General features: G+C 40.7%; 1 protein-coding gene across 1 annotated transcript in view; it reads left to right on the forward strand.

Annotated features, from left to right (window-relative positions):
* The window catches only part of SEMA3E (semaphorin 3E), a 283,348-nt gene that overhangs the window by 250,405 nt on the left and 19,872 nt on the right, over positions 1-13,071 (forward strand). Inside the window, exons 6-12 of the mRNA XM_063926934.1 lie at positions 3,038-3,157; positions 4,532-4,671; positions 7,108-7,222; positions 7,508-7,577; positions 10,929-11,073; positions 11,830-12,052; positions 12,304-12,395. Of these exons, the coding sequence (XP_063783004.1) occupies positions 3,038-3,157; positions 4,532-4,671; positions 7,108-7,222; positions 7,508-7,577; positions 10,929-11,073; positions 11,830-12,052; positions 12,304-12,395 (905 nt within the window). The remainder of the gene's footprint in view (positions 1-3,037; positions 3,158-4,531; positions 4,672-7,107; positions 7,223-7,507; positions 7,578-10,928; positions 11,074-11,829; positions 12,053-12,303; positions 12,396-13,071) is intronic.

A 13,071-nucleotide genomic window follows, 5' to 3' on the forward strand; every position in this document is an offset into this window, starting at 1 on the left:
AACCACAGGAGAGAGAGACTGGAAACAAGGTTTGACAACCAAAGCACTGACGATTTCCTAGTGCAGGCTCAGTCCCTTTATACCCTTAGATATACCGGGATTGGATGACCAATTAAGCAGACTCCAGCGGAGCTATGGTTTGGAGGTCAGGATCATGTGACTGAAACTAAGATGGCTGCGCCCATACCGGCCAGTGGAGGGAAACCTTGTTTGTAACTCCACATGGAGATTCCACTGTAATGGCGGCGGTGAACACAGAGAACGCCGACTTGCGTCTCAAACCTTCAGCTCGGACGGCCGCTGCCGCAGTAGGTGAGGAGTGCCACATACCTTGTAATACGTTGAGAATATGGAGATGATGCCCGAGGCCCCGCTAGCAGGTGACGCCATGCCAGTCGCCCGGGCATTAGAAAGGCAATATCCACGGATCAGCAGAGATGAGACATGACGTATGGATGCTAGCCACATAGCAGGGAACCGGGCCTAGGACGCTGGGACAACCTTAGGAGACACCTGGAAGGTAAATAATGGCGTCCAGATACCCGGATCGTGACACCCACCATCTATTGACCATTCAGTGTGTGCATCACACAATAACAGAGACTTTAGTAGTTTTCTTGATAAAAACTTCATTACACACATATATATATATATATATATTATTGTCTTTTTCACATATTGACAACACCTTGCGAGAATACACCTTTTAAAGGAAGAGAAGACTCCTACATTGCTCTACGGAGATCCTTCCCACCAACAACAGGGATATATTTTTTGTCCTAAAATTGTATTTTTGTAATCTTCATTGTTAAAGAATCACCTTCCATTTCAGTCCTACAAATTGTTGTGTAATGTGTTACTGATTTTTGAACTTTTGGTGAGGTTCATCTGTGGTGAATCAATTAGTGGGCTGCTTGTAGTGCACCAATTGCCAGGGATTCTCAAATTTCTTTTGTTTAGTTGTGTTTATTTGAATGCAGTGTAAAATAGTACAAGCAATTAACTAGTATGTATGTGTATTACAATGGGGCCAAATATCTGTACAGCGATATGGAATTGGTGTCACTATATACTGTTAATAAAAGTTGATAATAATTATATGACCTGTGAACACACCTGGCTGCACAATGAATTACATATCTTATATATAAAAAGAGACAACATATGTAATCAATTATTGTCCTTTTTATTTGTAATAAATTAAATATTTTTATTTTATTTCAATTACAGACTACAGTACTTTATGTTGTGATCAAATTTAGTTCAAGAAATTCTTGAATAAAGCCATTCTAATTCCATGATGTTAGAAAATAAAATTTGGGAAGTGGTAAAGGCAGAGCCGGCCCTAATCAATTTAATGCAAGTTTTTGCTTGGTGCCCTCCAGCACTGCCACTAGTTGCCCCTCTAACCCAGCACCCTTCTTCCAGTATAGCTCTCATAAACCAGCAGTACAGATTACAGCAGCAACCAGCAACACCCAACAACACATCACTTGTAGCAATCCTCATCCACAATGCAGTAATTAGACATTTTGGTGCACTGTGCCAGCAAGAGTATTGGTACTCCCACCCCCCATATTTTAAACATGGACAGTGTGTGCCAAAGGTGCATGCCCCCAAAAAGGGGTGTGGTCTTGCTAGGATGGATCGTGGCCACACAATAGTACCTGCAATTCAAATACGCCACAAAATGGTGCAACCGTATTCACATTGTATCACACTGTAGTGTCTCTTATTCATGTTACATCACACAGTAGTGTCCCTTATTCATGTTAAGCCACACAGTATTTCTCCTTTACTTTATACATGTTACGCCTGACAGTAGTGCCCCTTATTCACATTACAGTATGTCACTTAGTAGTATTCATTATTCACATTACACAACCCTATATTGCTCCTTATTCACATTATGCCATACCATATTTCTCCTTATTCACATTACACCACACCATATTGCTGCTTATTCACATTACACTAAACCAGTGGTCACCAACCCATAGCTCGTGAGCTACCAGTAGCTTGCTGTCGTAATTTGGGTAGCTCGCCTTACGGCAATCACCTGACAGCATAGGGTGGTGTGACAGACACCAACCCCTCTCCATGAGTCTTGCAAGTCCAGTGTCAACACAGAGAGAGAACCCGAAACCTATTCAATTTACAGCAGTTCTCTGACTGGACATCACAGTAGTCGACTGCACTTCCATCAATGCAGAGGTGAGTGACTCCCATCTTTACAGTGGCATATGACTCCTGCCCAGCCCAGATTTATATTTAAGTAGCTCCACAAAGGGCATCTAATGGCCTCTAATGAATGTACACACAAGGAGCAGGCAGAGTGAAACTTGCATAGAACATGCAACATACTGTGGTGAAGAGAGTTTGTTTAGTGTACAGGGCTGGACTGCCCATCTGGCAATTCTGGCAAATGCCAGAAGAGTCGAAGGCCTGGGACGCCATTTTTGCCACGCAGAGAGGTACTTATCCATCATGCAATACCATCAGGGATGCTTCTGATTGGCTCCAAATTTATTTTGCAGTCGGACAATGACCGGAAACATACAGCCGGTGTAATTAAGAACTATCTTAAGCATAAAGAAGAACAAGGAGTAGTGATAGTGATGATATAGCCCCCCAGAGCCTTGATCTCAACATCATTGAGTATGTCTGGGATCACATAAAGTGACAGAAGGATTTAAGGCTTACATCCACAGAAGATCTGTGCTTAGATCTCCAAGCTGTTTGGTACAACCTCCCTGCTGAGTTCCTTCAAAAACTGTGTGCAAGTGTTCCTAGAAGAACTAATGCTGTTTTGAAGGCAATGTGTAGTCTCACCAAATATTGATTTGATTTAGATTTATCTTCTGTTTATTCATTTTGCATTTTGTTAATTGATAAAAAATAAACTATTAGCACCTTTATTTTTGAAAGTATTCTTACTTTGCAACATTTTTTCCACACCTGCCTAAAACTTTTGCACAGTACTGTATATCATAATAACTTGAAGATAATAGGTTAACATGTTAACTTTTTATTGCAGGTGGTGAGTTATTTGTTGGCCTCTACAATGATTTCTGGGGAAGGGATGCTACCTTATTTAGAAGCATGGGACATCTGCCACATATCCGAACAGAGCATGATGATGATCGCATTTTAAAAGGTGATTTGATAAAACAGTATGATACAACACTTTAAATCAGGACTTTTCATTTACGTAACAGAAGGGTGATGAAGTAAGGTGCAATAACAGTGTGGGCAAACCAACATGAATTTTCAAAATGTTCCATACATGTTTCTGTATGTTAGAGGTCACATGTTTCATATTTGGATCAGGGATAAATATGCACAATGTAACATTTTTAGTTTATCATCCAGCATGTTTAACTGTCACTGAGTTAGGAAAATGTAGCTTTCTACTTGTACCTCGCTTGAATTGTTTTTTTGTTTATCATGTTTATAGTTAGAAATTATTAAACTGTTATTCAGAATGTTCACAAAATAGATCAATTATTTAAATGTACTATACAGTATGTCGTAAAAGCCTGGACTCTCCCAAATACATAAATAGCACAGAAGATATATACTGCACAGTAAGATATTCCAGGCCTGCTGACTTTCAGGCTGCAGCCAGGTCAGCTGAACTGGGGGAGCGGCTCTGGAAAAGGGGGTGATCTGGGGCATGGAGACGCGGTTACATCATCATGCCACACAAGCGGCATTGCAAAGCGAGGGACAGGGTTATGATGAAGCGATTTCTGCTCGAGCCTCAGGAGTGGTTGAACAGAAATAAGTGTTACAGTAGTGCTGCCTGTGGTCTTATTGCGGCCTGCTGTGGGCTACTATTAAACAGCACAATGCACTGCTTCAAGGCTAATTGAAGCTTAAATTAAGGCTAATTGAATCCAGCCAATATAGATGTATTTGCAGAGAATAATGTTTATAGTACAATTTTTATATTTCCTCCTTTTTTTTACATTTCTTAGGTAAAATAAAATCACCAACATATCTTATTTAAGCATGCTGCCTCGCTGATGTTGGAAGATGGCTCTGCCTACTGTTAGATATGCTAATATTTGAGTGATTTCCACTATTCACTGAAATATAACATGCCAGTATGCAGGCCCGCCATCAAGAGGGGGTCGGTGGGGACTCTAGTCTCGGGCCCGCACTGAGATGGTGACCGGGTGCAGCATTCAGGTTCGGGGCCATGCCAGCTGCCTGCCTGTGCACTGGCAGCCTCAGAAGGAAAGCCGCGGTGCTATTCTTACTACAATGCTGGTCGTGAGCCAATCGGAGCTCTCGGACCAGCAGCGCTTCATTTGTCAGTCCCAGGCCCCATCATTTCTGATGGCAGCCCTGCCAGTTTGCTTTAAACAGTACAACCAATCTTGCAGTTTATTTTCAAATTGTCAGTTAAAGCAACACTGACACTGCTCTGTGATAATGTTTTCTATTTTTATTTATCTGTTACAACTAAAAAAAAGAAAAGTAAAAGTGTATAATAAATACTAAAGCCTATACTTTATTGTCTTAGAACCAAAGTTTGTAGGCTCCTATATGATTCCAGACAATGAAGACAAAGATGACAATAAAATCTACTTCTTTTACACTGAAAAAGCAATAGAAGGAGATGGAGTGCAAGCAATTTATTCCAGGGTGGGAAGAGTCTGTGCAGTAAGTAAACTATATATATATATATATGGCACATAAGATATATATATATATATATATATATACACAAACAGAGAACCCAGCACTCACCAAAGTAAACTCACTTATCCTCAACAATTCAATAAATAAATGATGGGGGTTTAGTTGGTGGATTGGCCAATGCACGGAAGCCTGTATACCGATTCAAGGTACCCCACCTTCATACAGGTCCTACACTATCACAGAGTCTTAAAACCTGACTACCACACTGCTGCATCATCTGCCTGCTAGATGTAATGTGTACCTGCCACAGACTTTATGGCTTTTAAAGGCACACTAGTCACCTATTGCACTGGCTCAAAGATGATTGCTAAAAAACAGCTGAGATAGGTTCAGGATAATAAAGTCCACACAGGGGTGCATGAGAAAGCTAGTGGCCATGGTTAATAAGAGCTAACCATAGATTAACCCCTTCATATACACACAGAGTAAAAACCACAGCACTCACCGCACCAGAAGCGGGGCACAGCTATGCACTTACCACTCACAGGGTGGGGTGCATGTAACACTGCACTCTCCACCACAGAAGCGGGGTACACAGCTGTACTTACCACTCACAGGGCGGGGTGCATGAAGCCCATGACCACATCGCTCTAATAAATACAAACAGAGAACCCAGCACTCACCAAAGTAAACTCACTTATCCTCAACAATTCAATAAATAAATGATGGGGGTTTAGTTGGTGGATTGGCCAATGCACGGAAGCCTGTATACCGATTCAAGGTACCCCACCTTCATACAGGTCCTACACTATCACAGAGTCTTAAAACCTGACTACCACACTGCTGCATCATCTGCCTGCTAGATGTAATGTGTACCTGCCACAGACTTTATGGCTTTTAAAGGCACACTAGTCACCTATTGCACTGGCTCAAAGATGATTGCTAAAAAACAGCTGAGACAGGTTCAGGATAATAAAGTCCACACAGGGGTGCATGAGAAAGCTAGTGGCCACGGTTAATAAGAGCTAACCATAGATTAACCCCTTCATATACACACAGAGTAAAAACCACAGCACTCACCGCACCAGAAGCGGGGCACAGCTATGCACTTACCACTCACAGGGTGGGGTGCATGTAACACTGCACTCTCCACCACAGAAGCGGGGTACACAGCTGTACTTACCACTCACAGGGCGGGGTGCATGAAGCCCATGACCACATCGCTCTAATAAATACAAACAGAGAACCCAGCACTTATCACTTATCCTCAACAATTCAATAAATAAATGATGGGGGTTTAGTTGGTGGATTGGCTTCCGTGCATTGGCCAATCCACCAACTAAACCCCCATCATTTATTTATTGAATTGTTGAGGATAAGTGAGTTTACTTTGGTGAGTGCTGGGTTCTCTGTTTGTATTTATTAGAGCGATGTGGTCATGGGCTTCATGCACCCCGCCCTGTGAGTGGTAAGTACAGCTGTGTACCCCGCTTCTGTGGTGGAGAGTGCAGTGTTACATGCACCCCACCCTGTGAGTGGTAAGTGCATAGCTGTGCCCCGCTTCTGGTGCGGTGAGTGCTGTGGTTTTTACTCTGTGTGTATATATATATATATATATATATATATATATCTTATGTGCCATAAACTTAGTAAATGTTAATAAATAAGAAGTGTAAGCTATGTGTTAAGGAGTGTTGCATGTTTAAAATGTTACATTGGTGAAAAAATAAGGTGCTTAATTAAGTTTGATAATATGATGCTCCAAAGCAGCCAGGCCACACCAACCCAGAGGGCCCTGCACCTTAAACTCATCCCTAAAATTGAAAAATTGTATTCATTTTTTCAGGACTTGCCATCATAGACTTCCCGATATGCAGACTGTAAATGCCAGAGAACCATATTCATTAAAAACACCCATGGGCAGGTGGGATGGGTGCCAATCCAAACTGAAGAAGTTTCCGGCTTCAAGTGTACAGATGTACACAATACAGAATATATGAGGGGGATCTTGGACTGCACAACCTAATTCCAAACATAAGGAGTGGTATTATCCGGTGCACTACAATCATGATTCCTGCCCCACTATACTTACTCTATTTCAACAATGCAGGGATCTCATATCATGGTCTGTCTTATCTCTGTCACGATAGTGGTAGTCACTGGAGGAGAGCCTGTAGTGCGTACCCCAGCTCTCACTGGTTATCAAAAATAATAAAAATAATAATATAGCTATATAAGCATTCACACACATTGTATTCACCCCAGACACAAAAACTCTTCTAACTTTGTTCCAGAAACTTGCAGGTCTGTGTGGTGATTATGTGTTACATTATAATTGCAGACATAGACATTTAGGTTCTACGTACTCTATTTGTACTCAAAACATTTTTGTTGGTCTTTAAAAGTATAATTAATATTTATTAAACATTTATTTACTATTTGCTTGGTTACTTTTAGAATGACATTGGAGGGCAAAGAATGATGGTGAACAAATGGACTACATTTCTCAAATCTAGACTGATTTGTTCAGTTCCTGGACCACATGGAATTGACACACATTTTGATGACCTTGGTAAACTATTTACATTTAATAATGTTTTTAATTTATAGCTTTGTAAATGATTTAGTGATTGTTTTAAAGTTTCGCCACCACAGTACTTTACTATTGTTAATAGTAAAAAAATTAGAAAAGGGGTTGTGTAATTAAAATCAGTACTGGTTTCACTGAATATTGCAAACATATGAGTAAAGTATGATACGATAATCATAGTGTTTGAGCCAATGCCCTCCAAAGACTCGTTCATATAACTTGATCTAGCCATATCAGAATTGTATGTTCTCTTTTTCTCCAATGCAGAAGATATTTTCTTGCTGCAGACCAAAGATGGCAAGAACCCAGAGTTATTTGCACTATTCAGTACCACAAGGTAAGAAATATATTTAGAATAAATACACAGTGTGCCGTATCTAGACATTTTAGCACTGTGTGCAAGAAACAGCATCAGCACCCCCCCCCCCATATTTAAAACCGAGCCAGTGCGCACCATCAGCGTGGCTTCATGGAGAAGGGGCGTGGCCACAAAATAATACCAATTCATATTACCCTGTACAGTAGTCTCCATTATTCAAATTACGCTGCACAGTAGCGCCACTTACACATATTACAGCAGGTAATTCATCTTTTACACATAACGCCAGGTAGAGCCCCTGTCACAGATTATACCAGGTAGAGTCTTATGTCACACATTACATCAGGTAGAGTCCCTTTTTACACATAGCACCAGGTTGAACTCCTTTTTACACATTACTCCTACTCCTTTTTACACATTACTCCCCCTTTTACACAGTAAGGCAGGTAGAGCTCCCTTTCATACAGTATGGCAGGTAGTGCTCCCTTCGACACAGTACGGCAGGTAGTGCCCCCTTTTACACAGTAAGGCAGGTATTGCCCCCTTTTACACAGTATGGCAAGTAGAGCCCCCTATTACACAGTACGACAGGTAGAGCCCCCTTTTACACAGTAAGGCAGGTAGAGTCACCTTTTACACAGTATGGCAGATATAGTCACCTTTTACACAGTACGAGAGGTGGAGTTCCTTTTTACACATAATGGCAGGTAGAGTCCCCTTTTACACAGTTCAGCAGGTAGAGTCCCCTTTTACATAATACAGCAGGTAGAGCCCCCATTTTACACATTACAGCAGGTGATTACAGGTACAGAGTCCCCTTTTACACATTATGGCAGATGATTACAGGTATAGAGTCCCCTTTTACACATTACGCAGGTGATTACAGGTATAGAGTCCCCTTTTACACATTATGGCAGGTGATTACAGGTATAGATTCCCCTTTTACACAGTACAGCAGGTAGAGCCACCTTTTACACATTACGGCAGGTGATTACAGGTATAGAGTGCCCTTTTATACAGTACAGCAGGTAGAGCCCCCTTTTACACAGTATGCAGGTAGTGCTCCCTTTTACACAGTATGGCAAGTAGTGCCCCCTTTTACACAGTATGGCAGGTAGTGCCCCCTTTTACAAAGTATGGCAGGTAGTGCCCCCTTTTACACAGTAAGGCAGGCAGAGTTCCCTTTTACACAGTACGGCAGATAGTGTCCCTTTTTACACAGTACGGCAGGTAGTGCCCCCTTTTACACAGTATGGCAGGTAGTGCCCCCTTTTACAAAGTACAGCAGGCAGAGCTCAATTTTACTCAGTACCACAGCTAGTGCTCCCTTTTACACATTATGGCAGGTAGTGCCTCCTTTTACACAGTACGGCAGGTAGTGTCCCCTTTTACACAGTATGGAATGTAGTGCCCCCTTTTACACAGTATGGAAGGTAGTGCCCCCTTTTACACAGTATGGTAGGTAGTTCCCCCTTTTACACAGTATGGCAGGTAGAGTCCCCTTTTACACAGTAAGGCAGGTAGTGCCCCCTTTTACACAGTACGGCAGGTAGAGACCCCTTTTACACAGTACAGCAGGTAGAGCCCCCTTTTACACATTACAGCAGGTGATTACAGGTATAGAGTCCCCTTTTACACATTATGGCAGGAGATGGGAGGGTAGTCATCACCACAACATGTGGTCATCACACACCCCTGCACTCGGTGTGGCCCTTGTGACCAAAAACCCGTGGCCCTCACCCACACTCCTGCAATGCATCCCTTTTGACCCCAAACCTATGCCCATCACACAAACTTCACTCAGTGTGGCCCTTGTGACCCCCGACCTGTTGTCCTCTCACTCAGCGCATGCACCTCTCTCCCCATTGCTCCTTAACAGCCACCGGGATCTGCGCTCCTCCAGAGCCCTTGGCCCCGATCCCAGGTGGACCCATGCTCACCTCATGCTCCAAGTCCCGTCATCGGATGTGCCTCTCCATCCGGTGATTCTCTGTCTGCTCTCCTGCCAGCCTCGAATCACTCACCCTCCAGCGGGCAGCTGAATGGGCTGTCTGTCTGCCTTCAGCTCTCTCGCTGTGCTTTTCTCTCCTTCCTGTGATCCATGACTTGGAGAGGAGGAGTCAGAAGTGTTGCACTGTCCCGCACACTTCCACTGCAGTCTGCTTTGATTTGACAGCACTGGATCCGCTGTCCAATCAAATGTGCCTCGTTAGCAGGGGCATGCTTTCCCTGCCAGCAAGGCACTTGTATAATTGCCGCTTTCACAGTTTTTTTTAATGGGCTTTTACAGCCCAGTACTTGGCCCCGCCCCCAGCTTTATCCCCATTCCCACTGTCTATGGGAGGAACTTGCTATCAGTGCCTCCCAAACTAGTTTAATAGACTAAAATTATTAAAATAATTTCAAGAGGATACATATGACACAGAATATGTGTCATAAGTATCCTCTTTGTATTATTTTAACCACTAATGACAGGGAAGGCACTGCCTCCCCTGACTGCACGTCCCTGGGCTGTATAAACACATTGACAGGCATGATGCAGCACAGACACAGGGGAGACCAAATATATAACCTCAGTGTCTCCATCCCCCACTGACTCAAGCAATTTATGGCCATTATTATTTTGTATCTAATAATTGTATAAATCTTGTCATTATACTGTTTGTTACATTTACTATTACATGTATTAAATTGACTTGCTGAAACATACTTTTATCATTTCATATAATGACATTAATGACCTTTTACTACAACATAAAATGAAAAACTTTTATTAGTCACAACTTTACTCATAATAGTAAACATAGCAGGGAGTGTTCAAACATATACTGTAGGTGTTACAATACTGGTTGAAGACACAGAATAGAATAAATACAGTACATTAAGTACGACACATCAGTGATATATGTTGCATAAGTAAAATCCGTCAGTTCGGGCAGGAGTTAAATATAAATTAATTGAATTTGACATTGTATTGCGCTAAATATAAATATAACTTTGTCAGCATACTTATTCTGTATTGCTTAATGACTGATCCAAGCAGCCTAGAAACGTTGGAGTCTTTTCTGTATTATAAGATTTGATTTACTAAACCCAGGGGTCCTGTGCTGGTTATTTCTGTGGAGACAGTCTGTAAAGTTTGCACAAATGTGGCAAAGACACCCAGGTGATTGCAATTTAGTCTTAGGAGTTCCAATTTTAATCATAAAACATGTGTCCTGGTGCCTACCTCAGTAAGATCATTTATAGTCATTTACAATTACTTAGTGTTATTAATCAAAGTGTATTTATATCACTATTTCTTCTTCAAAATGTAGTCTTTATCAACAGATAAATTATTCTAACCCATATGTATTTCCTTATTTCCAGCAACATTTTTAAAGGGTATGCCGTTTGTGTTTATCATATGGCTAACATACGTGAAGCCTTTAATGGCCCCTATGCACACAAGGAAGGACCAGAATACCATTGGTCAATGTATGAGGGCAAAGTACCATACCCAAGGCCGGGTTCAGTAAGTTTTTCTAACATTAAATATTTCAAACTTACATCAGATAGTGAACTATGTACTCAAAAGGTATAATACCTGTAAGATGTAATCACTGGCTTTGTCCAATAATTTAACCCTATCTGTTTGTGCCTCCAGCTAAGCTACTGTAGATTACTCATCATGGATTGGAATGACATATCAAACTAAAATAGTGGCAAATGGCAATCAGTTTGCAAGTGACTTGTAGTTAAGCTTGGAAAGCTCAGTATGGAACAGTCAGTATGGTGATAATGGGGTTCTGACCTTGGATTTATATGTGCTATACTTGGACCGATTAAAACTAATGTTTGCCATTTGAGGGATTCATAACTCGAATAAATAAAAAATAAGTATATAGAAAAACTATTCTTAATTGTGATTTGGTATATGAATTAAATACTTGTTACATAATTCCTATTAGGCCTTTGTCAGTGATGCAATATAATTCATAGTCTTATTATGTCTCATTGGACATTCTGTTCCAGGTCATTCTGATATTTGTCATAATAGTGTAACTATGTGCTATTATTATAGACCCTGATATTAATAAATCCATATAGTGTAACATATTGTTAAGCTAATTTAATTTTTTTGTGATTACATTACTCTTTTTTCATGCTCTGATTTGTGATTGATGCAGTTGCAGATTTAGAAAAATCATGTGTCAGATAGTTACCTATCCAAGGCACATGGATATAATTAAATCATTAAATCTTCTTCCCTTTGTTGTTTGCAATCTAGTGTGCAAGCAAGGTAAATGGAGGTCATTATGGAACGACCAAGGATTATCCAGATGAGACTTTACGCTTTGCTAGGAGTCATCCTCTGATGTATGAGTCTATTAAACCTGTACATAAAAGGCCAATCCATGTGAAGGTTGATGGAAAATATAACTTAAAACAAATTGCTGTAGATAAAGTCGAGGCAGAAGATGGACAATACCATGTAATGTTTCTAGGAACAGGTAATGATCTAATTGTATAAAGTGACGACACATAATTTCATTCTGTCTTATTGTGGTAAAACAATTGTAACAATTGTTTTACCATAATAAGACTGAATAGCACAAACATATTAAGTCTTTATTTAAAATATATCATTATCTGAGATCAACTACTTTAATACTATGTTTTTTATTGGTAACTAATGTTTTCACATAATAAATGGTGTGTAATAGTTCCATCTGTCCTCTTTGCTTACTTTTCTATGAAAAAGACAGTGGGATTGTACTAAAAGTTATTACTATTTACAATCAAGAAACTGATACAATGGAGGAAGTTATTCTTGAAGAGCTACAGGTGTTTAAGGTATGTGTCCTTTGGTAATTAATTGTGATTGCAACATTGTATTTTTTGGGGGGTTCAATTTAGAGGGTACTGTTCCATCATTAAATAAATTAATAGTTCAACACTATAGTATAGGAAGCAGTATATACAGTACACCCTGCTATTTGCTCTAAAATGCTTACAACATATAGTGTGTTATGCAAGTGGTAAGAGAGTTACAATTTTTACAGGTATTTACTGTGGTAGTAGCCTTGGGGGCAAAAAGAAAATATAACAAGTGCAGATGTTTTTTGTTTTAAACATACATTCATCAGGTGTACTGTAACACCTGATGCTGCCTAATGTTCTTAGCAGAGGCTTCTAAAGCATGTATGTAATTTCTGTATTCAAAGCCGTTTCTCCCAGTGCGAGATTTAAATGTGCGCCCCCCCCCCCATTGACATTAAAGAAATCACTCCCCCCCCCCCCCCCCCCCCCGAGATAGAAAATTAAAAAAACACTCCCGGCAAGTGGGCGTGACCTCGCTGAAATGGACATGGTCTTGTTAAAAATGGACACAGTCTCACCTGAAAAGACTACATTACACCCCAGTTTTTGACCCTGCATGCTGCACCAACAAGTCACGGCCACCACAGGGAAAAAAATAATTCCACCATATTAAGCCCCACACAGTAATGCCCCCTGCACCATATTATGC

The sequence above is a fragment of the Pseudophryne corroboree genome, chromosome 6 (assembly GCF_028390025.1).
Source record: "Pseudophryne corroboree isolate aPseCor3 chromosome 6, aPseCor3.hap2, whole genome shotgun sequence".
Classification (NCBI taxonomy): domain Eukaryota; kingdom Metazoa; phylum Chordata; class Amphibia; order Anura; family Myobatrachidae; genus Pseudophryne; species Pseudophryne corroboree.